We start from the raw sequence: 25,838 nt of genomic DNA, 5'->3' as shown, positions 1-25,838 counted from the left end.
TTTTTTTTTTTGTGGTGTTTGCTATGGCGCACATCACTATTAGCTCACTATTGCTTGGATTTGGGTTAGGGATGTGAAGAAACCACTCCCCCGTTTAAGTATTAAACGTCAACACGCAACTTTTTTAACATGAATGACACCGCAAATCATGCTGTTATAAGCTATAAGTCTTGCCATTTTCACTTGGCAGATAATGAATTGGGTATAAAATTGTGCACCATTCAGACTTGAATTGAGAATGCTGTTTGAATGTTACATAATTGCAACTCAGGCAGATAGACAAACAGACCGACCGACGGACGGACGGAAGGACGGACGGACGGACGGACGGACGGATGGACGGACAGACAGACAGACAGACAGACAGACAGACAGACAGACAGACAGACAGACAGACAGATAGATAGATGAATAGATGATTAAAGTGCCCCTATTATGCCTTTTCGAATATTACCTTTCATGCAGTGTGTCATGTAGCTGTATGTGAACATAAACTATCTGCAAAGTTGTGAAGCCGACAGTGCACGATAAATAAAGTTATTGTCTATCAAAAAAAAGAGTCGGCTCGCAATCGCCTAAACGAGTCGTCAGGAATTTGAATCTTATTCTGTTACGGCTCTACGTCACAAAGTAACACATTTGCATAATGTCCGCCTACGTTCTACGTCACCAACTTGCCCGCGCACAAAAATTTCTGTGTGGTTAACATTATGTCGAGAGACGCTGTATTCTACGCTGTGAGAGTAAATTAGTTTTATCACATCTTAAAATTACCACAAACTTGTTAACACTTGACACTTACCACTGAGAAACGTCCTGCTCCAGTCGTGCTTGCGAATCAGTCTCTTGTTGATCAGCCAGTCCAACCATTTCATCATCAGACTCCGGCTCGAATTGGTAAGGTACAATCGATACCATCTTTTCTATGTATTGACAAGTCTCCAGGGCTGTCATTCCGTCATGGCAATGGGCATTTCGTTTCCGGCACGTGCTGTACGCGGTAGACCAATCCAGAGCCAATCTTTCTACGGCTCTGGACCAATCACAAAGGACTGTGCCATCTGACCAATCACAGCAGTGAGGGCTCACGGAAAGGAGGGGTTTAGAGAGACTGATTCTTTGAACTGCTTCGCATGAGTCGTTTACGAATCGTTTAGAAATGAGGTAAAATTAAATCTTTAAAATAAATTTTTTGACCTTGCATGCAGGTAAACCTGTTTTAGGAGACTCATAAAACAATATTAGCAACCTTAAAAATGGCATAATAGGCGCGCTTTAACATGATGACCTGATACTGACCTGTAAAATCTTGCGGGCACTCACAGGTGTATCCCCCCTCTCGACTGCGGCATTTCCCGTTATTCTGACATGGGCCTGAGTAACAAAGGTCCACCTCCGTCTCACAGTAGTCTCCAGTGAAACCATCAGGACATCGACACCGTAACCCGTTCACGGGGTGTATGGGCCTGAAAAGAACCGTGTTGGAAGCCACGAAGGGAGCTGTACTGTCAAACTTCAGAACAGCTACACACTTCATGTAGTTCTCACAGGGTTCCCGCATACAGATATTATCATCAAAAGGCAGGACGCGCTGGGTCGAAATCAATGTCAACAACGTACGGTTCAGGTACAGCTGCTCCAGCAGCTCCTCTGATGGGAAATAAGGTCCCGGAGCTCCACCCGGAAGCAGGGCTGAGAAAGTGACGTTGAGAATGCTGCCGCTAACGTCTGTGTCATTTTGGACGTTGAAGACGAAGACACCGTCAGGACTGGTGGACAGGACCGCGGCTACGCCTTCGGTGAAGAGTGAGAGCAGAGGGGAGAGGAAACGCTCCTGAGACATGTTCTCCAGACGAACAGTGATGCTGTTCGTCAACATGTCGTCCGTGATGATGGTCACCCATAGGGTGCAGAGGGCCGAGACCTGGTGGAGTCCATCTGTGAAGACACAAAGGCACATTGAGGGACTCGGTTAATGTTTAAACTGAAATGAATGGCATGGCAGGGGCTGGCAGGTGGTAAGTTTACATTCTTGTGAGTGAGATGAACTTTAAGAACATGCTGGAACATGGAACTTAATTCTTTGATTGTTCATCAAGCATTTCGACCTTCACAGTTGTATGATCATTTTTCACTCTGTTTGAACAGCAATACAACCAGCTTCCTGTCAAGCAATGCATCAACTCTGAACACAAAAAGAAAAATAAGTTTGAATTGTTTGGTTTGGAGAGGTGTTGATTATCTGTTTGTTTGTTTTTTACAAGTAACAAATATGAATATATTGTTCATATACTTATTTGAATATAAGTATATATTTGTAATATATCTGATACTATAAAAAATACTGCAAAAAACAGTGTATTATTATTATTATTAACAACGACAATGTTATTATAAATAAATAAATATGTACTATAACTATTGGTTACTATTTGTTTTAATATTATAAATGATTTTTTACCAGGAAAATTATGAATATCATTCTGATACTTATTTGAATACAAGCATATTTTTAATATTCCTGATACTATAAAAATATTGCAGTGTATTATTGTTATTGTTATTATTATTACTAATAAACAAACAAACAAATAATTAAATGATTACTATTGTTGTTAATATTATAATTTTTTTCAAGGAAAAATACAATTTTTTTTTTTAGATATATATATATATTTTGTATACAATAATTTTTTTTAAATATATCTGATACTATAAAAAAATTTTTTTTTAAATTAGACATCATTATCAAATATTATCATTATCATTATTATTAGTGTTATTATTATTATTATTAGCATTTAACATTATTTTTAGCATTATTAATAGTAATTATACTACTACTACTACCAATAAATAAATATGATGATGATAATTGTTAATATTATTAATAACATTTATTTATATATTTATTTAGTTAGTTATTTAGTGGTGGTTCCATTGGGGAAAAAAACAACAACTTTCCATTTCATTCATCCCCACTTTATCATTGCTAAATGGTGAAGAGCAAAAGTGTCTAAGCGTTGTGTTGTACATCTGGCCGCTGTGTCACATTCGCTCTGTCCTTTAGTTTGACAGGTATTGTTCATAGTCCAGTGTATTCTCTTGTACCAACTGCAGGCTCCTAGTGTAAAGGGCCCCTCTGTAATGTGAATGGAGAGAGCTATAATTGCAGGACAATGAGGACATGTTTCCACTCTGTTACACTGTCCTTTCACATACTGTCAGCTACGACAAACACGCAGTTGTAGACACAACAAGGAGTTTCTCTCTTGCACGCACACACATTTGCACACGCACACAAAAACGCCATGCATACACATTCAATTAAATGTTTTGCACTGTGATGCACTTTATTTGCAATTAAACCTATTTCACTGGTGTGCGCCATTTAAACAATTCAGTTTAACAAATATCACCCTTCTTATTCTCATTATAACATAATTGAGGAGATAAAATCATTTTTAAATTATCATAGCAAATCTTTAAAAACTATATAAAAAATGCACAATATTAGTGATCATAAAAACTATTTAAAAAGTACTTCCTATGCCAGACAGTTTTTTAATCTTCTTTTGTTACTGTAGATTAAAATATTTTGACACCTTATTTAATTAATTAACCATATATTATGCTATTTATTCCATTCTTATTTGTAATTGATTCACAGTCTAAAAATAATTTCCTAACTTTTTGTATTATTAAAAAAGGAAATTCTGGCAAACTTGCAACCTTGGCACAAATCACAAATCACAAATTTGTCACATACTAATCACAATTTTCCCACAAGTAAACATTTTCTGCAAGGGAAATGGCTGAATAACAGGCCACTTCCTGTTCCATTGTGTTCATAATACTCAATAATCCCATAAACTACTAAAGTATGTTTCTTTTAAATATGCTTAGTAAACTTTGCTATATCATGCCAGAAATATGATGCTTATACAGAGAAGGCAGCAGTAATGTATACGCTAAGTGGTTTCTTGTTTTTTGTCTTGCCTTTAATGAGTTCTGCAATACAATCCCAACTTTGTATATTATATTACACTCTGAAATGCATTAAGTGTCTCCCTCTCCCTCTCTGTTGATTTTCTTACCAGTAAGTGCTACTAAAGCATAACAAACACTCTGGCATATAATAAAATATTACAGAGACACTTTACAATAAAGTGCTGATGAAAACTGATCCAAGCACTTGAAATCTTCTCTAAACAGAATTTGAAGAAAGCACTAAATGTATGTAAATGTATCATAGTTCATTTATCCAGACATAATAACATCATAATTTACCCAGACATAATAAGTAATTTTCACTACCAAAATGTATATCATACAAAAGTCATGAAAATGTCCTTTAAATCAAACATTAAAACGGCATAGACATGAAATATGCAAAACTGTTAAATGACACGCACCAGAAAAAGTGTTCAACAAACAGATCATTCTCAGAATTGTCCCACACATAATAGATCGGCCTACAGGTGTGATCTTGGATCGCCTCCAGGAAACAGCATGTACAAAAGAATGATAAGACTCCAAAATCTGTCTATACGATCAAATAGGAATCCCTGTGTTAATACGAATATTATACACAAGTGTGGGTGGTCCTGAGTAGAAACTGTACCAACTGATTCCAGAGTTTGCTGAACAAGAAAACAAAGCGAAACATTGTACGTTTAAATGGAAAAGCGGCCGCGATACCACTGCGCCACAGGAAGCTCAGCTTCATCGAATCCCTCAAAACTGATGGCAGAGATTATGGCACTCACAAAGTAAACTAGGTTGAAATGTTCACAGTTTCACTTGGCAACACACTCCTTTGCAGGACCACTGAGCTGTGACAGTGTTTACAGCCTCTGTAAAGAGCAAGTGTCATGTTCAGTTTTCTTTTCGAACAATCTGAGGACGAAGGCAAACACACAGGACAGCTTTTCAGGACGGTGTTTTCCAAGGGAAAAGGCCAAACAATCTGTGCAAAGATGAATGTTCGGTGTAGTCTACACACTCTAAAGACACTTACTCTACACTCGCAGGAGCTCGCCTGCAAACGAACACACAGTGGGAAATTTAGAGGTTATCATCTAAGTGTTAAACTATCCTATAGATAATGTCAAGGTCAGTTTCCTGGTTACCAACTGGTAACCAACTATGTGGATGACGTGAATCAAAGATTTGGGTCTCAAGGTCTCTTTCAACAAACTTTCTGTTCAAAATGGTGAAATTGTATCATATCATGCAACTTAGCTAATACGAAAAGTACAACATACAACTTTTTTTTTCCTCCTATCAAAATCATGGATATGTTTGTTTGGGTTACACATTTTTTTACAGTTTTGCCATCTCATATAAGTTATTGCAACTTTTTATGAGAACAGGTTCCCTATTTACACCAAGAGTGATGCATCAAAGCAATGATTTTTCATACCAAATATATCATAATTTGTTTTAAAAAAAAATCTAGCATATTTTAATGTGAACATTAATGAGATTTGAGCAGCAGTGAAGGAGAAAGTTTTTCAACAAATAACAATCAGTGTTGGGTTTAATGCATTACTAAGTAATTAGTAACTGTAATTTAATTACTTTTAATAAATTACTTCCGATGTAATTGCATTAAATACTGTATAGACTATAGAACAATTCCATATAAAACAATAGTGGATTTAACATCAAAAGTTTACATCTAATGTTAAAATGTATGTTTTTAATGTTACTTTCTCCCTTTAAAGGGGTCATATGATGCGATTTCAAGTTTTCTTTTCTCTTTGGAGTGTTACAAGCTGTTCGTGAATAGATAAGATCCGCTTGTTGTTTGTCATTTCTCCGATCACAAATGCAGACATGGTTTTATGTTTACGCGGTCATAATACAGTAATGTATTAATAATAATAATATAATTTCATTACACCAAATACACAAAATAATGTTCTTTTTAGCAACATCATATGACCCCTTTAAATACTTTAGTCAGTTCAAGAATAATTTATTTAATTTCTATTATTATTTGAAAGAATTAAAAAAGCAGTTTTATCATGTCTATTCTTGTGTTGTTCAGCTGGTCGAGGTTGATATAGGATTTAGAAAGTAATTAGTAATAAGTAATTCAATACATTTTAGAGAGTGAGTAATTAGTACAGCAGTGTAATTACACTGTTGAAGATGTAATTAGTAGGCAGTAATTAATTACTTTTTTAGAGTAACTTACCCAACACTGAAACAATTCTGATTTAATAAAATAGACTTAAAATATGCAGAGACTGCTGGACTACATTTATTGTTGATTTTATGGAAAAGACCAACTTGAACATTTCTGCTAAACCTCTTCTTTTGTGTTCCATGGAAGAAAGAAAGCCATACGGGTTTGGATCAGCATGAGTGTGTGTAAATAATGACAGCATTGTCATTTCTGGATGATCTAATGCTTTAAATATGGAGTGTCATGGGGTGAGAATACAAAACATAGAATACAAACACATCAGACTTATTTGTCTCTTTTCAGTCATCTATCCTTAAACACTCCTCAAAAAGCATATGGGAACATAGACAGCTGATTGGCAGTTGGCTGGTGCAACAGTAGCAGAGACTGACAAAAATCTCCAGCCAAAGCATCAGTGAGCCAAAGCCAAGACCAGCAGTGGCCACAGCAACATCACGGCTGATGGCTGACCTAAATATGTGCGAAGCCAAGCCAACTGGTGCCTGTCGCACAATAGGCACAGCTGAGAGAGACGGGCTACTGAGTGCACAAGGCATTGAGGGCAGAGCTGTGCCCCTCTGAAAATATCAAATCCCATTTCCATCACATAGGAAAAGATGCTAAATCATAATTATGAGATAAAAAGTCAACATTACGACATAGTAAGAGTTAAAATGTGAAATTATGACATAAAAAGTCGAAATTGAGATAAAGTCATAATTATGACAAAAGGTCAAAATTACACAAGTCAAATTAATAAGTCAAAACTGTAAATCATAATTGTAAGATAAAAATGTATGACATGTCAAGTCATAAAAAGACAAAATTATGATATAAAAGGTTGAAAATATGAGAATGTCATAATTATGAGATAAAAAGTCTATATTGACATATTTAATCATAATAAATAAAAAGTATAGATATTTAGTCATAATTATGAGATAAAAATTCTGACATAAGTCAGAGTTATAATATAAAATTTGAAATTATGGTATAAAAAGTCCAAATTGAGAAAAAGTCAAAATTATGATATTTAGTCATAATAATTATGAGATTAAAACTTTTAATAACTGATATGGTGCAAACATATTGTGCATCCTTATTGTAAACACAATATTTGTTTTTTTCCCCTGTGGTCATCGACAGCATGCCACATTAACATTCTATGTTGCTCAAATAGTTTCAATAATTTGTTTGTTTGTTTCTTGCTTCACACAGCTATCCTCCATTTAGCCCTACATTCCCTTCTTAAGGCCTATTAACAGCTTTTGCCCTGGCATGGCTTGTGTGGAATGTGGTGAGTTGCACTTTGAGAAGTTAATGAGCAAAGCTTCTTTCCACAGAGTGCATGTACTAAGTGCCTGATAATGGAGACCACACCTCGGCTGGCCTCCCTCATGAATCTGTTGTGATTCTTGTTAACATCATTGGTGGCAGGTCTGCTATGATCCCTGCGAGCACATACATAAAACAGAGGGGAGCGCAGTGAAATGGAACCCTGCAAGGTGTGGATTTTATGGGCAGCACTGTTAACGTCACCCAAGGCCAAGAGACATGGGAAGGTGCTTGCTTGGTTATGCAGTATCTATCGGAGGTCTTCGAGATTCGAGGACTTATATAAAATATTAATAACTTATAGACTTTAAAAGCCTTTATTTAAAAATGCAGTAAAATGCAGATGCCACCAAATAACCTGGAAGCTTCCGCCATCATTACTCTGCATTAGATGAGCTCATCGACAGTTGCTTGAGTTTGGCTTAAAATCAAAACTTAAAGGAATAGTTCACCTAAAATAAAAGTCATCATTTAGTTATTTACATGTCATTTCAAACCCTTTTTCATTCTTCTGTGGAACACAAAATGTCTTCTGAAGTTGCACTATATGCTTTGTGTGAGGAACAGATCAAAATATTATAGTTCAATAGGCTCTTAAATAGGCTCTTAAATATCGAATTTGAATATTTGAAAGCTCTATGAAAATTGAGAACTCTAAAAGTTTGGGGTCAGTAAGATGTTTTAATGTTTTTGAAAGAAGTCTCTTAAAGTCACTCATTAAAGTCACAAAAAATACAGCAAAAATTTTAAAAAGTAATATTTTTGTGGAAACCGTGATAATTATTTTCAGGATTCTTTGAAATCTCAAAAGAACAGCATTTATTTTGAAATAGAAATCTGATTAGCAAATCAAAAGTCTTTACTGTCACTTTTAATCAATTTAATCTATCCTTGCTTAAAAAGGTGTTAATTTCTTTAAAAAATAAAAAAAAAACTTTTCAAACTTTTGAATGGTAGCACAAGTCATATAGACCATGTTTATAATATCTTTTGACTTTTTTGAAGCTTGACAGGCAGATACTTTTCACTGTATGCTTTCATTGTAAAAGTGCAGTGTGTGCATTCTGCTGAACTTCTCCTTTTGTACTCCTCAAAAAAAGAAAAGGAATGAAAAGTCATACAGGTTTGGAACAACATGAGCATGAGCAAATGATGACAGGCATTTTATTTTTGGCTCAGCTTTGAAACGCTGGATTGGCTGAGCTGTAATAATTGTATACAATTCTTAAGATGGAATAAAGAATTGGCCTCGATTGCATCATCATTTTATTTCATAAGGAAGGAATTCAGTAGCAAAGCTTTCGCGCTAGAGAAGATAATGCCCAGTTTGCCCTTACCTGCATACACCATTCCTGACTCTTTGTTAAATAAATAGTTCAGCCATGAAACTCTATTAGCATCCTGATTGGTTCATTCAATTGTATCTTCTCCAACCAATCGGCTTCACGCATTCATTACTAGTTCCTCTATATAACCTCGTCTCCTGCAAACCTGTGCACAGTCACTGCGCGCTATGAGAGCTCTCTCTTTAGCCCACCACCTCCCCAGCACCACCTGCCTAGATCTGCTTGGGGGATCTACCTCTCTCTCTTCTTGCAGCAGCAGGTCTTTATTTATGTTCTTTTGCAGAAGCAAGTCATACTTGCTCTGCAGCAGCAGCACAGCTCCAGCAGCAGCAGCGTAGCAGATCTAGTCCGCCAATACCAAACCTATGTACATCTCCATTTACATTAATAAAATGTTTTACAAACTATTTCCGAGAGTTGTCATGACTGAAATAGTCTTTAATGTCCAATAGCAACCGCTTGCATCTAGAAAATAAGAACAGATAACTGCTAAGCTCTATTCATGAGTAACTCAACTCTACAATCATTACCACGCATTGTCTTTTGATATAAAAGTCTGCTTCAAGCAAGTGATGTGATCGAGAATACTATTTTACTGTCATGCAGGAACACCAGTCACAACACACTGTGCATAAATGACAAGTTTTGCAGTCACTGTTCTAATCCATGTCTGATCTCTGCTCTTTCACAGACTGACACCAAGTGAGTGCAAAACACTCTCTCTTCTTTCAGCAGTGTCCTTCCTTTAAGGTCTCAACACACAAACCGCTTTGTCTTCACTGACAGAAATCTGCATGTGGACAATGCCTCCCTCCTCCTCGAATTTAAGAAGCCCCCCACATTTCACCCCCTACCCTCCTTCTCAACCCACTTCACAAAAGGGGCCCGTGCTTCAACCCCCAGCTTGGCGCAAAACACTTAAGAGCACCACAATGCTCCCCCCTTCTCCATGGCAACAACAACGGAGAGGCAGAGCTTTTCAAAACTCTTTTTATCAGACTTCCTTCAGAGAACGTCCATGAGGAAACCCAATGGGATGCTTCGGTTCCATTACCAGAGGATTTAGAAGGAGATCAGCTTGCTTAATGCACGTTAGCCAGTTGAAAAGACCAGCATATGTTGTGATTTGGATGCTGGTCCCCACTAAGCTTCTTAACTAGCTTAACCAGCAAGATTTTCTTGGACCTTCTGGTCTAGCGAAGCTGGCTGACCAGCATGTTTTGGTGCACCACCAAAACAGGTACCAAAGCAGCACTAACCTGCATATTTCCAGCACGGAAATTAATCCTGGTCCATGTCAGCATTAAAAGTGACCTGACAGCTTGATCTCTGCTTTTCTCTGAAGTTCACAGATTCCTTAGAAATTATGCTTAGAAACGCTGATATGAGATCAAGATTTCATACACGAAGATTTAGAATGTGCCGCAATAAGGATGAAGATATATGCGCTGCCATTAACTGGAGAAATGTGTGAGCCACACGCTTTGCATCAGCCGCCACATGAGATTTCACTTAGATGAAGAGGGGATGGATGAAATACATCAAAGGTTCAAAAGATAAAGATGAAAAGATCAAAGATTATGAGAGGTGCCCTACCTTTAAAATAAAACTGTAGATCAAAAGTTCGGCTGAATAATTAAGCACAGATGGTCTTTTCCTGGCAGTTCACTCTCTCAAATTAGATATCGAATTATTATTTTGAGCTCAAAATCCAGAAGCACTCTAGATAACGCTGATGACGTTATCTTGACAAACTGTTATGAATGCAATGCACCCCTGGGGTTGAGTCAAGTTTATTGACTGAACGTAAAATGATGCAAAATAACTAGCAATAAAGATGAGGCGTTATGCTGGGAAAGAGAAGAAATCTGCAATGCTTCATATATTGTACGTGTAATACTTAAGATTTAAAAAACTTTCAGTGTACTTACTTAAAACTGCATTTATATTAACACAGTGAAAAAATGTACGGAATAAAAGGACTGTCCTTAGATATGTCACATAAGCACAATACATCATGTGTATCCAACATTTCTTTTCCAGCATTAAAGAAAAAGCTTGAATGGTAATGGCTGGCTGATTTAAAAACTTTGTGGAAGCCAAGTGGAAGGAAACTCAGAGAGCTTAACATGAAAATGTTTTGGATTGAAATGAAATGCAATTTTTTTTTTTTTAGAGGAGAAACAATAATGTACATTATGTGGAAAATAATGTGTTTTTTTAACTTTAAACCGCATAAACACATTTCATTACACCAAATACACAAAATAATGTTCTTTTTAGCAGCATCATATGACCCCTTTAATAAAGTGTCAGTTCCTTCCAATTCAACCTCAAATTTGGAAAGGAACTGACAAATGGCCAAATTGGAATTGTGGAAGGAAATTTTCTTTCTTTACAAACATATTGGTTCATATTTTTTCATATTCATATTCATAATTTATTTATTTATTTTAAATACATAACTACCAATGGTCCTACATTTAAAATTCTGTATTAATTTTCTATAACTAATTTGAAGCATTTTTAAAAAATAATTTATATCTAATAAAAGATCTGTAATTGATTTAATCTAAAAATGTTTATATTAAAACATTGTTTATAGTAAATAAATATTTATTAAATGTAAATGGTCTTTAAAAATGTTAAAAATGTATAAAAAATGGCAAATTAAAAAAGATGCATATATATATATATATATATGTGTGTACAGTAAAGACATTATTATATATATATATATATATATATATATACGTATTATATATATATATATACAGACAGTACGCTGCTCTGAGAAATGTTTGTGTTCTCCCTCTGTTGTCACTGTGTACTAGGAAGTTATTTGTCTGCCCACTAAGCAGCTACACGTGGCATTTCTGAGAATCAAATTAAGTGGCAGCGTGTCACTGGAACCACATGATAAAGGGGCATCTTTGCTATCTGGCTTTGCTATCCTCTGTAAGCTGTGACAACCATTAAACAAAAATAATCAAAACAACACAAAACAAACTCTACCTGTACCCAGCCTACGTAGGAGTTTTAAAGGATCTTCAATTAATCCCCAACATTTTCTTGTCATATGTGACATCTTATACGAGACAAACAAGTTTTGTCACTGTGAATCTATGAAAAGCTATCACTCCATGGACATAATTTCTAATCTTGATATCACGTGATATCTTGTTGAAACATGTAACATGGTTTTCAACTTATGGATGGATTGCAGTTATTTAGGTTTTTTTTCTTTTTTTTCTTAAATTAACCGAGGGGCATGTTACAGCTTGGGGATGCAGAATGTGAATAAAGACTAACTTGAAATCATAAGTCAAGTCGAAACCTCCTTTGACACATGATCAGTCACTGTCTAATAGGCAGGACAGTCTGTAAGCTTTGGCTCCTGGGAAAGTGTACATGAAATGAACAAACCTGGCAGGTAAGAATGACATTTGATTTGTCCGAGATTGAAAGGGAGAAGGGCTGACTAACTTATATTCATGTATGTGCATGATAGTTGTTAGTGGGAATATGTTCTAGGATGTAAGGATCTGAGGAATGTGGGGGAAGATCAGCAACAGTTAATATGAAAATGGCTGGAGAGAAGCAATTTAGACATAATTACATCTTACTATCAAACCACAGCTGCTGTACTGGGGTAGAAGAGACTATGAAAGAGTTTAAAAAGTCCAGCTGTTTAAAAGGTCACATCATATTATGAAATATAAAGTTGCAGTTGTAAGATATAAAGTCAAATTGGTAGATAAAAAAATCACATTGGTATGCAAGGTCACATTTTGTAATAAAGGTCACAATTGGGAGAAATAAAGTTGTGATTATGAGGTATTGTGGGGATTTTTTTTTACTCTAAGGTGTAAACAGGCTTTAAAACAATCTCACATTCACTGAATAATATATTGCAGACAAGAATGTATAAACTGATGGCCAATTCAGAATGGCTGCAAATAAATAACTTTAAGCGTGATAATTGTTGCCATGGATATGCTCACTAAAGAGCGCCAACAAATACTGCTGAGCATGAAAAGAGACACAGTAAAGCTATAAAAATAACTTAAAGATTCAGGGACTCATAACCCAGCAGAAGAGAAGAGCACACAAGGAGGCAGATCACTATCACTAAGAGTATCAAAGAAAACCAATTAACACAGTGTGAAAAGAATAAAGCTCTCACAAATCCACTTCTACCATGGCAAGGCAACCTGCAAAGCAGATTTCGGACATCACTCAAATACTGAACACAATCTTTGGCCAAATAATGGACCGCTTTTCAAACGACAAAACTGTGGCCAAATAATGTGGTATCATGTGCATAATGTGAGTCTCACCTGAAACCGTCACCCTCATTGTGGCCTCGAGCTGCCTGTTGTTATCCAAGTCCTTGCTCAGCTTTAGCTCCCCAGTGTCTTGGTTGAGAATCAGCAGGTTGAGATCATTTCCCTCAACAAATGTGTAGAGGAGCTTGTCAGACACATCTGGATCACGAGCAGGCACCTTCCCGATAACTCCTGTGGGAAAGCTGCTGGACTTATTGGTGATGTAGTTGTTGAAAATGATCTCAAAATCTTGCAGAACGGGGACATTGTCATTGACATCTACTAGGAGGACATGTACAGTGGCCCGGCTGACAAGTGGGGCGGAAGTGGCCTGGACCACTATTACATACTCCATCTTGGTTTCAAAGTCGAGGTCAGTAAGGGCAATTAGATCTCCGCTAAAGATGTCAAGCTGGAAGACTTCAGGAATATTGCCCTCTACAATCTGGTAGAGGATCTGGGCATTGGTACCTTCATCTGGGTCTGTGGCACTTATACGAGCAAGAGTGGATCCTACTGCACTGTTTTCCTCTACATAAAAGTACAATTCGTCCTTCTCAAACACAGGGGCATTGTCGTTTATGTCCAGCACGGACACATGAATGTCCACAGCTGCTTTGAGAGGGGGCACTCCTTTGTCCACCGCAAACGCCTTGAGGCTATACACTGCAACGTTTTCCCTGTCAAGCTTGTGGGCCGTTCTGATGATCCCAGAGTAAGGCTCAATAAAAAAGTCCCCCTCACCATCATCCCCTCCCTGAAAGGTATAGCTGAGTCGACCGTTAGATCCCGAGTCTCTGTCTGAAGCAGATACCTGGAGTACACTAGTGTATACCGGTGCATCCTCAAACACTGTTCCCTGGTAGATGTCCCGGAGGAACTGGGGTGCGTTGTCGTTGGCATCAAGAACGATGATCTCTACATAGGTTGTGTCTGATTTCTGGGGGATGCCGTTGTCTCGGGCAATGATGGCTAGCGTGTAGGATGCCTGATCTTCATAGTCGATTTCAATCTGTGTCGTGATGGCACCAGTGTCAGGATCAATCTTGAACTGTGGCACATTGTCCTCCATTACATAAGTGATGCGGGCGTTTTCACCAGTGTCCTCATCAGTGGCACTGATGACCACGACGGTGGAATCTACAGGTCGATCCTCGCTCACTAAAACCTGGTAGTTGGCACTTTGAAATACTGGTCGATGGGTGTTGGCATCAGTCACATTAATGAAGATTTGAGCTGTGTCTTGGCGTGTACCATCTGAGGCAGTGATTGTTAGGAGATACTGCCGTTCCTGCTTGTAGTCCAGAGGTAGCGCTAAAGTAATAAGTCCCCCTCCACTCTGGCTGGTGATGGCAAACCTGTTCCGTGTGTTCCCACTAGATACCTGGTATGTGACCACACTGTTTACATCCCTGTCTACAGCAGTGACCGTAAGCACACTTGTGCCCACAACTGCATCCTCATTGACCTTTAGGTTATACAAGTGCTGTGTGAAGGTTGGGACATTGTCGTTTACATCTAGTATAGTGACACTTACACTCGCTGAAGATGACATTGTAGGAACCCCGTGGTCTCTGGCCTCAACACCAAAATTGTAAAACTCTGTAGTCTCCCTGTCCAGCTCAGCACTAACCGTAATCCATCCGGTGTTGTTGTTGATAATGAACGGAAAACTAGGTGATGTATCGGTTAGCTTGTATTCCAAATGAGCATTGTCACCTGAATCAGCATCGATAGCTTGGATGTGTAACACAGAGTAACCTACAGGAAAATTTTCTAACACTGAGGCTTGAAAGGGTGTGCTGACAAACATGGGGGCATTATCATTAACATCCAACACTTGGATTACAACCATACCTGTGCCATTAATAAGAGGTGGCCGTCCTCCATCTTGTGCTTTCACTCGGAGTGTGTATTCTCTTATTATCTCATAATCTAGAGGGCTGATAATATCAATGACTCCTGTAGGGGAGTGTATGTAAAACTGGCCCTTTATATTCCCATTTATAATGCTGTAATGCACTTTCGCATTATTTCCAGCATCTTTATCCGTAGCGTTTACCACAGCCACTTGAGAGTTCACGGCTATGTTTTCAGGAACTTGAACTACATATCGCTTCTCACTGAACTGAGGGTAGTTATCATTCTCATCCTCTATAAAAATGTGCATCGTGGCTGTGGCGGTATGTGGACCAGGCTCTCTGCCCTGGTCGTTAGCTTCAACAAAAAGCCTATACTGGGATTTGACCTCTCTGTCTGGTCTGACTCTGGTTTTGACCAACCCATTCCTTGGATCAATTTCAAAATAAGTATTCACCTCATCATCGTTCACAATCTTATAAATCATATTGGCATTAGAAGGCGCGTCTCCGTCTGTAGCCCTAATAGTCATCACTTCAAAGCCTACTTCAACATTTTCTCGAATACTAACCCTATACTCATTCTGTTCGAAAACCGGAGTGTGGTCGTTAGTATCACTGACTGTAATAGTGAGGTACGCGATAGCTGATCTTTTCGGGGTTCTCCTATCAATAGCAGTAACTTTAAACACATGAGTGTCTTTAACTTCCCTGTCTAGAGGTTGTAGAGTAGTTATACCTCCCGTCTCAGGGTTAATTTGAAATAAATTGTTAGAGCGGCTGTCAAAAAGAGCTTCCATATCGTATTCGGTAACACCGGCGTCTCCGTCATCGACGTCGAACGCTTTGAGGGTAATGACTCGCGTTCCTGAGGGCTCGTTCTCTGGCACCGATACCTGGTAGTTTGGGAGTTGAAACTGAAGAGCGGAGTTCACGTTTCTTTTTTGACGTTTAGCCCACGGGTCTAGTTCACTTCGAGTGTGTTCTGTTCTTAAATATAACGTAACATCTACAAATAAAGAGCTATTCAGCGAATTAGGCATTAAACAAAGCAAATTTGCCTCATCTCGCTGCTTATGAGGTAAACAGAGGCTCGAGTCTGTGAGGGAAATAACACGCCGCTGGTGTTTCTCCACGCACCTACCGCGAAACATTCGGGGATTCTGCATGGATACAGGCAAACGTTCGTAAATGTTTATGGGTAAGGAATCCAAAGAAAAACATGTTTCATACCCAGTCAATAGATATATATAGGCATCTGGATTAAGATTTTTTCTTTTGTATTTGATGAAGCAGTTCTGACCATGCACGAATGTATTGAAATGAAGCAGTATAAAGTTTGCAGAAAGCAGTGATTTAATCCGCAAATATAGTCGCACGGGATTTCTCGGTAAACGAGTGCAGTCAACTTTGCGCGCGACTGATAGCAGCCCATCACTTCTCCCGATCTTCAGAAAGTGTCGCAAAGACTTATCTGTGAGACTTCTGTCGATTCTGTACGTCCATTCTGGTCCGATTGATACATTTGCCAGTGTTGCACCAGGCTGGAGGGATCCCGATAGATGTAAATCCAAGCATCCAAACGTTGGGAGATGAATAAGTAATCCAAAGCACATCCATATCACTGGTAATTCCATGGCTCAGGCGCATCTCATTGGGAATATTAGTCCAAACGATCCAGAACGACTGCAGTCCGCAAAATTCCAACCATTCCTGTAACGTGGACGTGCACATTGGGTCAAGGCATGTTTTTGTGCAGAGCAGCAGGGACCAGAGAGCTGCACTGATAAGTTTAAATGAGTTAAACGGCTCTTCTCTCTCCCATCCCACAACAATTTGCATGAACCTACTCTTGCATTGTGATTTTGAAATATCCAATGAGCTCAACCGAAAAGCTCTATGTACAACCTTCTTCACAATACTTTAAAATTATAATATTATTATTCCAATACATTTAACATTAAATAAAATACACCTGTATTTTTGTACTTATACTTTTTCATTGATCTGTTTTACTGAACAGTGAAAACGTGCTGAAATACCTTTTGTGTATCCCGAGGAAACTATAAAACGGCAAGAAATGGAATTTACACACATAAGAGAAAAACAGGGTTTAGTTTGATAGTAGCAGTGATCTAGGGTTAGTCTTGGTTGAGTACTGTACGCCCCCTTGTGGATACTTTAGTTATTTAGTAACAACTCTCACCACCTCTACATCTTTTGGTTTGCATACAGCGGCCACAAAAAGTATTTGCCACATCTAAGAATGTATGAATAACATGGTTTTAAATAACATCCCAAACAAACTGACAATTATTTTAAAGATAAATAGCACAGTAGCACACAGTAAGAAAATATTGCACAAGTTGTTTTTTAAAATATAGAACAATAGACTTACTGTGTTACCAAAAAATGAAGACAAAAAGAACATTAGTGGAAGATGCCCATAGTTGAATGTGATGAATCACGGCTGTGGTTATTCTGCTAGTCAGAACTTGAGAGAAACTTACTTGATGCCAAATGACTTTTACCTAACTGGTCCCAAAGTAACTGGGGGAAAATGACTAAATCAATTAAATTAGTTCTGAGAAAAAGGTCTACAATCATTTATTTGATATACCAGTTGCTTAACTTTCTGGAGACATTACCCATCAAATCATGGTTGATAAGGAAAAAAAAGTGAAAAATTGGAAAGTGGCCAGGAATATACATTTTCTGAGCATTAAGAAATAATATGTATTCATAAAAAAAACCTGGTTTAAAAAAATACACAAACATTTACAAATGTGTTTTTTTTTTCTCAGCATAACCAATAGTATGTGCTCTAAACACAGTATTTCTTCACATACTGCTGAATTTTGATGAATATTGACTTAAGCCTGGATTACATTACACAACTTTTAAAAGCAGATTTTTATACAAATATCATATACTTGCTAACTTTGTAAATGGTTATACAGGGAAGAACCGTACATCATACACTACATGACTGAGGATCACATGCTAACAGACTTTCAGGTCATTCTGAACACAACAACTTCATGCAGAAACACGCGTCTCATTACCAGGAGATGCATGACTAATGAAAACAAAATGTGTTCTAAAATCGGCTCAAAATAATGTCTGATATCTTCCAACTGGAAAAAATCAACGTCTGAGGCTAAAAAAATAAAATAAAAATCGGAATCTGCGACCATCATACATTACAAGACTTTCTGTGAAATCTGTCTACTCAAATCTGCAGACTGGCTCTGACTTTCAGCAAATAGTGTGCACTTGTCTATACTGTAAATTGGTGCAAAAGTTATGCAATGTATTCCAGCCTTTATAAACCCAATTTACAATTATTCAAGGGATAGTTCACCAAAAATTTAAATTCTGCCAAAATATCTCCCGAATATCTTAGTTTGCATTCCACATAAGAAAAAAGTCATACAGGTTTGGAATGACATAAGGGTGAGTAAATGACAGAATTTCAATTTTTGGGCAAATTATCCCTTTAACTAGCTTCAATCTCTGTGCCCAAAAGTAATGAATGTCAAACCAAAAATCTAAATAGAATTCAAGTTTCATTTATTGCAGTTGTTGCGTACAACATTACGTAAATGTTTCAAACAAAATTCTGTTAAATTCTTCCAACCAAAAAAAGAAGTTTTTTTTTTTAACACAACTATTCATTATTCCATGGAACCTCCCTGAATGCAGGACAGTACAAAATCGCCAGTAATGGAGATCATCATATTAAGTTATCAGTGAAGACAAACAGCCCAGGCAGCTTAGTGTTGTTTCTGACTAGATATGGTTTACCATCTATGGTCAAACTGTCTGATAGAGCCGACAAAGCCAGGATGCTACTAGTAATACGGTCTATATCGTGACTGGTCGGGGTGGTGAGGCCCTGGCATCTGTCCCTGTGGTGGCGGCCCCTGCATACGGGGCGGATGAGGGCCACGGGGATTGGGCCACATCCCTGGGCTCATGGCACCTGGTTGGGTAAAAGTTGGGCTAAGAGTGCCTTGGTCCTGTGGCATCGAGTTTGGGTTGTAGTGGTGTGCACTGACCGGGGGAATCGGGCCAGGTGGAGGGTGATTCATGTAGGGTGGCAGCTGGCTGATGATGTGTCCGGGTGGAGGTGGTGTTGACATGGGAGGTGCTTGGTTGTAAACCATGTGAGGTGTGGCTGAGCCCTGCGGCGGGTGCTGAATGGGGATGCTGAGAGGGGGCGGTAGGGGCGCTAGAGGCCCGTAATGTGGTTGTTGTGGTGGAGGCATGATGTGATGCGGATGGGACACCACTGGTTGGCTGGTGTAATCGCCAGGGTGATGGTGTGGAGGCAGGCCGGGAGGGGTCTGTGGGTGTGGCTCACGGGGGGAGGGACCTGAGGTCCCAGAGTCATCATGAATGGGCACTGTGATGAGGTTGCTATGCTTACGTGTAGTTACTGTGGCGATTCGGAAGGTTTCCGGGGGGAGGGGCCGTGGGGAGGGTCCCAGATCAGAGGGCGAGGCTGGAGGTGGATGGTTGTAGGTATCGTGGCCTTGCAGTGGGGGAGGAACGAGAGGGTGTGCTTTAGCCAGGTGTGGCGGCGGCAATCGGAAGCGGTCTGGTGGGTCGGAGGCCAGCGCCGGGTGTGGCGGATCCGGGCGAGAGGATCCAGTCTTGCTGGCCCTCATGTGGCGATGGTTGATGTGGGCCTGCAGGTCTCGCTGTGAGAGGTAGGTGCGTTTGCAGCCTTGCACGATGCTGCACATGAAGAGGGAACCGCGCTGGCACTGCTCGATGCGCTGGACCGGGTCTGAGCAGCTGTAGAGGGACAAACTGAACTTAAGATTTAGTAGGGGAAGTGGACTTAGATATATATATATATATATATATATATAAATAGCCATCACAAAAAAGATTTATGCCGATATTGCCCAAAACCGCATTATGACTAAAAGTAATTTAATACTAAAATCATGGTGTGGAAAAATCTGAAAAACTGTAAATATCATGACATGCTGGAAATTCAACCTAAAAATGTTTTACAACTATTATGTTATATACATAACCACATAATAATGCCTAATGTTGATAATCCAGTGAATTAAAAAATTAAACCGTTTAAATTTAATTATTTTTGTTTTTTTTGTGAAAATTCATGGTCGCAAAACCAAAAAAATAACATTAGACATAACAAATAAATGAGACGTCAGGCATCAGTACAAAACTGCTGCTTTACATAATGTAAAATACTCACAACAACAAACTAGTCTGGATGAGCCACATTCAAAATCGCCACATAATAGTTGATAGAGACAAACCTGTGACCACACATCAGTTGAATTCTACAGTACATCAATGTGCCAGACTACATACGTAACGTAACATAGCCTATAACGTAAGTGGTGGATCAAAACTAAACTGCTTTCAATATTATCAACTAACACTTAACATTGGAAATTAAACATTCTATTTAACAAATTATGATTTATGATATTACGATATCACAATGCTATAAGCTGATAATGATGTTCTAATTTTAAAAAATCTTTCTGAATGAGTCTTGTTTTCATATCAAAATGAACATCTGTCCACTCTATGTATAGAAATAGGTACTCTTAATAGCACAACTCCCACAACAACCCTGGATGTTTAAGACAAGCATGTGCATCTGAACCACATCCTCTTATTCTAACACCTACAGACATTACCAAGGAAACAGAACATACTAAAATTTTCAGATTTGCTTGCATCCCACAGACAACATTAAGAGGAATTTACAAAACTACCTCCATTCACACTTTACAGTATATATCAGGGACAGACACTGTGTTTCCACCTGAACCTCAAACTTCATGACAAGAACAAGATACAATCCACTTAAAGTCACCATGAAATCAAAATTTGGAATTCTCATTTTTTTTTTTTTTATTCATTTACACTTGAAATCTTTAATCAAAAACATTAACCTCCCCTCCCCCTCTCAACGACATCTCTGCTCTTCATGACGTAAGATTTGAAAAAGGGGCATTTAGCACCCTTCGCCGGGAGTTTGACTGACATGCGATCTGACCAATCATAATGCTGATTCCTCCATTTAGTCCGAGAAACAAACCAGACTGGAGAGCTAGTAGATTAATGTCAGTAGAGTCAAACTTGAAAATGGTGTATTGACGTCTTTCCGCGGTTGAGACAACCTACCTTCTGATGTTCATTCATGTTTATTTCATGCTATAACTAGCAGGAAGAGATCGATTCACATTTGAACTGCTAGAACTGAGGCGCTACAGTGATCTGTCATATTAAAGAGCCACAAAATGGTATTTATTGTTTGAATCTCTTAAATAATGACACAATTTGAAAGCTGAGACTTTGTTTCCTTCTAAATGTAACATGCTCTGTCTTGTCTGTCAGCGCGTTGTTCTATTTATTTGTGGATCATAATCTATTTATTTGGAATTAAGCAACAATTCTATCTCCATACTCTGCTATGTATTTTTCACTGCGTGATGGCAACGTGAGCACGCAATCGCCTCAGTTCAAGCGGCATGAAATAAACATGAATGATCATCAGAGTTATGCTGTCTCAGCCTCAGAATGTCGTCAATACACCATAGTCCACTGATGTCAATCTAACTCTCCTGTTTGATTTGTTTGTCTGACAAAATGGCAGATTCGGCATTATGATTGGTCAGATCGCCTGTCAATCAAACTCCTGGCAAAGGGTGAATTCCAAATCAAGTCCCGCCCTTTTTTTCTCATTCTAGAAGCTATTGCATTCAGATATATGTAACAACAGGGAAGAAAAGACTACCACAACTTCCGTTTCATGCGACTTTAAACAAACTGTTTAGAAGACAACTCACCCAGGGCACATCTTGTCACATTTCTTCTCATAGTGCACTGCACAGTCATAGCAGAAAACATGCTTACAGGGAATCTGAGGGAAACAAGAAGTATTTTTATTTTTTTCAATGAAAGATCTCCAGCATTATAAAGAGTGTTTTAGGGACTTGAACATCCTTCTTACCATTCGCCCATAGATCTTTATGGGCAGACCACACTTGTCACAAAAATGAACTGGAGTGTCATCTTTTACTCCTACCAAGTTAAGCTGAGAAAAAAAGCAGATCTCACTTATAAATATGCTATTAAAAATTAAAATATTGTATATTTAAATATTGTATTAAATATTTGCTTTGTTAAAAATATAATCTAATTTGTTGTAATTATTTGATGATAAATGTGTAACCTTATAATCCCAGAAGATTGGCTGAGGGAATCTGCGCTGGTTTCCATAAGCATCTCCAGATTTACACTCAAATCTTTCCTCTTGGTCATAGCTGAAAGGCTCTGAAGATCACAAAAAAAGTTCATAAAGAAAAACAAATAAGATATGGCAAAAAAATTAATCTATTTATACATGAGTCAGCACAATGGTTTTATTCAAACAGAGCAAAAATGTGATTAATTGGCATATCTGACTCAAATCCATCACTTGGAATTTGACAGACAGGCCTAAAGATCAGATGTGAAAGCAAATCAGATTTACATGTAGTGTGGACAAGATGAAAACATTCTTTTGCAAACCAACCTTCTTCACTTTTTGAAGGCAATCTAGTGTTGGGACGCTGAGGTCGGGCGGGTAGCTTGCCTCTTTCCGTCTGTTTTGACAGTAACTTGATTGGGACCTGTCTGCGTACATCAAGACCTCCAAGGAATCCCGAACCATCAGTTCCTTGAAGGTCATTGTCTTGGAAAGAATACAGAAGAAGTCATTAATATGTAATCTACATTAACAAGCACAATATTAAGTTACTGATGGATTATACATACACAACTCAGTACTACATTAAAAATGAAAAATTAACACTTCATAAGAGGAGGAAATGGACAAATTTATTTAAACAGACAATACAGTACCGCTAAAGACAATAGCATAATCTAATTTATGAAATTAAGGAACATATAACAATCTAAGTGAGACTAATAATAATTCAGTTATGAAAAGGTAGATTGGTCTTATTTGTAGTGGAAAGGTAAGACTGATTTTACAGTCTTACAGACTGTCTTAACATGGTGACTAAGTTTATGCAACTGGCCCCTGTGCTATTCAGCAGTGATTAAAAAGTGTTTAATAGAGAGTGGTGAAGCAAAAGGAGTAATTTAAAGAGCAAGTGCAGAGTTAGTCTTAACCATAACGCTTATATATACCGTATATAAACACTGCATAGTAACCAATGAGTATAACAGTGTTTATAAAAGATTTTGGGGGCTCTAATGTGAATGTTTTCTGCGTTTATTTGAATCTGCCACTTGCTGGACGCGCACTCCTCTACTTGGTCAAGTCAGCGGCTAGTCGGATACATCCAATAAATGCGTTTACTGCCAACACACAAAAAGATAAATGACACCAAGGCCTCGCGGCTTTACTGGCAGCCGGTTACCTTTCACTCGGAAACATTTTGGGAACTTAAAACGTACAGCTGCAGTAAAATACTTAGTTACATTAGCTTGTAGCTCACCATTTTGGTCCATGACTTGACGCTGTGCATCCTGCGATTAACTGATGGGCGTGGCTTCGTGCGGTTTGGAGTTCAACGTTGCGCACAATTTACGCATGTTTTCCCATAGACTGTATTTTCCGTGATGTCTGTTTTGTCGTGGCTTTTTTTTTTTTTTTTAAACACAGCGCTTTAATTAACGTCACCTATATAAGCACCAAAAGTAGTGAAAAAATCAAAACCACTGACAGAATGTAACTCAATTATTTATCAAGAACACAGACAAACCAAAACACCAACATAGATTTTATATCATAAATAGAACATACAAATGTCACAACACAACGTTAATTGCAATTTTTTAAACTTACAATGACATTTTTAAAAATACCAAAACATTGTATTTTTACATCAAAATTAAAATGATTTTTTTTTTTATAAAATTTTTATAAAATGTTATATTAATTATATTATATTATAAAAGCCCAGGATAACCTCTAGACAAAAATGAATTACTCTGTATTTAGGACAGTCCGAAGTATCATGTAACACATCAGAAATGCATTGTGGCTCAGCTTGGTGCCTGATTTAAAAAGCATTATTTAGCTGAACAAATTGTACTGTAGGAAAATTCAGTCTATTCGAGGTATGCAACCTTCCAACTCGATAATTTCTGGCCAGCTTTCGTACTTATTGGTTTCTCTGTCATTCTTTATGTGCTGAAAAGGACAGAAAAGTGAGTTAAATTAATGGACCTGAAAAGTATTTTCATTGCATAAACTTAAGCACATAAATGGGTGGATTTGGAAATGGCATTACCTGCTCAAAAGAGATTTTGGTTGTGGTTTTCTTCCCTCCCACAAAGACCCAGTTATCTCTGAATTTCAACTGGAAAATATATGAACTGCCAAGCTCTGCAATGAGTGTCCTTGCTTCATCATTAAGTCTATAATAAAGGAACCATATAAATTATGACATGATGAGACAACACCATGATACATACATGACGAAACTAGAGACAGAAATTCTACTCTACTTTGTGGCTGGATCATCAAAAGTGGCAATCAACACAAGAGAACCATCCTCGATTGACTTCAGAAACTCTATCAGCTCCTCAACCTCTGTCAACAACAAAAGACTACATACATGTGAACTGAGAATGCAAATCAGTATTTATAATGCAAGATTATTAATTAACAACATGGTGTAGCGAAGGAAAGATACAACATACTTCCGTTCCACATATTGAAGCTGCCAGTGTTGACGTGTTCACCCGTTTTTTCTGAATTTTGTATGAATAAGTAAACAAGAAATGTTAAAAATGAGCATTTATATCTATGAAAACACTGAACAATAACTTTCAATATTTCTACAAAATATTCTAAAAATATTATGTTATACATATTAATATATTATAAGATAAAGATAAAAGAATTTAAAAAACTAAGTTATCCAAAAAGAAAAGCACGTTTGCAAAAATTTTTTTACAAATAATAATAATAATAAAAATGAAGATAAAAGCAAAACATGGTACCTTTTTAATTTGGCTTTTTTTTAAAGCAAAATTACCAATCTCAAAATACTTACCATTGATAATAGCAATATTAATTCCTCGTCGGTTTCCTCGTGTGTCTTTCTCTATTATCCTAAAACAAAATGGCAGAACTAGTTTAAATTCTGTTAAACAGAACTTATGGCATTCACTTAATTATTCATTAAAAGCACAGATTGTAAATTAGACAACTTAAAAGCCTTTACATTTTCCCCTCAAAGCATATTCGTGGTCCAATGATGTTTGTTGCGCCACTGTAAATCTTAAAGGTATAATCATTTCCAGGACATGGTTTTGGGAGGCCACATTTGCCTTTAGGACCTGATAAACATACAGAAACAGAGACTTAAATGTGTACCCTAATTGTTTTTTTTACACTGTACTGGACCAGATTATTCAATAAATGCTTACCATCATCTTTATGATTATCAGGTTTCAACTGGTAAGAAGCTGCTCCCCCCACTGACCTTTCTGGGTTTTACAAACATATATAATATATCAGTAGAAACTATAAAGAACTAATATACATACATACGCACATACGTATATACATAAAATACTCCTTATATTAGTAACTCACCTACTAAATCTGATAATGTTAATTCAGGATCCATCTGCAGCAGTTTGAGGACAAGGCTTACAGATATTATGAGGGCAGCCACCACGAAAACAAATCTCAATTTTTCTGTGAAAGCAATTTAATTGTGATTATATATATATATATATATATATATAG

At 37.6% G+C, this 25,838-nt stretch overlaps 3 protein-coding genes across 6 annotated transcripts in view; all 3 read right to left on the bottom strand.

Annotated features, from left to right (window-relative positions):
* The window catches only part of LOC107716625 (cadherin EGF LAG seven-pass G-type receptor 1-like), a 47,782-nt gene extending 30,896 nt beyond the window's left edge, over positions 1-16,886 (bottom strand). Inside the window, exons 1-2 of the mRNA XM_016523118.1 lie at positions 13,218-16,886; positions 1,300-1,938 (exon numbers count right to left, since the gene is read on the bottom strand). Coding sequence (XP_016378604.1) covers positions 1,300-1,938; positions 13,218-16,701 — 4,123 coding nt within the window. The 5' untranslated portion in view covers positions 16,702-16,886. The remainder of the gene's footprint in view (positions 1-1,299; positions 1,939-13,217) is intronic.
* A 1,685-nt stretch (positions 16,887-18,571) lies between these two features.
* On the bottom strand, positions 18,572-23,661 carry LOC107716693 (E3 ubiquitin-protein ligase Hakai-like). Of its 2 annotated transcripts, none has more exons than XM_016523204.1 (6): positions 23,572-23,661; positions 22,641-22,799; positions 22,299-22,399; positions 22,077-22,160; positions 21,913-21,986; positions 18,572-19,867 (listed from the first exon to the last, which is right to left on the bottom strand). In XM_016523204.1, exons 1-6 carry the CDS (start codon positions 23,582-23,584, stop codon positions 18,919-18,921), a joined length of 1,380 nt encoding a protein of 459 aa, XP_016378690.1. In that variant the 5' UTR covers positions 23,585-23,661; the 3' UTR covers positions 18,572-18,918. The 2 variants fall into 2 exon arrangements, with proteins under 2 accessions (XP_016378690.1, XP_016378688.1); XM_016523202.1 differs by having other exon boundaries at positions 18,573-19,882.
* A 378-nt stretch (positions 23,662-24,039) lies between these two features.
* The window catches only part of LOC107716694 (protein FAM3C-like), a 5,044-nt gene continuing 3,245 nt past the window's right edge, over positions 24,040-25,838 (bottom strand). For all 3 annotated transcript variants that reach the window (XM_016523205.1, XM_016523207.1, XM_016523206.1), the window contains 8 exons: positions 25,683-25,787; positions 25,514-25,573; positions 25,309-25,423; positions 25,138-25,196; positions 24,782-24,832; positions 24,587-24,671; positions 24,370-24,496; positions 24,040-24,269 (listed from right to left, as the gene is read on the bottom strand). In XM_016523205.1, coding sequence (XP_016378691.1) covers positions 24,183-24,269; positions 24,370-24,496; positions 24,587-24,671; positions 24,782-24,832; positions 25,138-25,196; positions 25,309-25,423; positions 25,514-25,573; positions 25,683-25,787 — 689 coding nt within the window. In that variant the 3' untranslated portion in view covers positions 24,040-24,182. The remainder of the gene's footprint in view (positions 24,270-24,369; positions 24,497-24,586; positions 24,672-24,781; positions 24,833-25,137; positions 25,197-25,308; positions 25,424-25,513; positions 25,574-25,682; positions 25,788-25,838) is intronic.

This window comes from Sinocyclocheilus rhinocerous, unplaced genomic scaffold (assembly GCF_001515625.1).
Source record: "Sinocyclocheilus rhinocerous isolate Xijiao unplaced genomic scaffold, SAMN03320098_v1.1 scaffold1201, whole genome shotgun sequence".
NCBI classification, from domain to species: Eukaryota; Metazoa; Chordata; class Actinopteri; order Cypriniformes; family Cyprinidae; genus Sinocyclocheilus; species Sinocyclocheilus rhinocerous.
The sequence above is the reverse complement of the archived record's forward strand: the minus strand, read 5'-3'. Positions and strand labels throughout refer to the sequence as shown.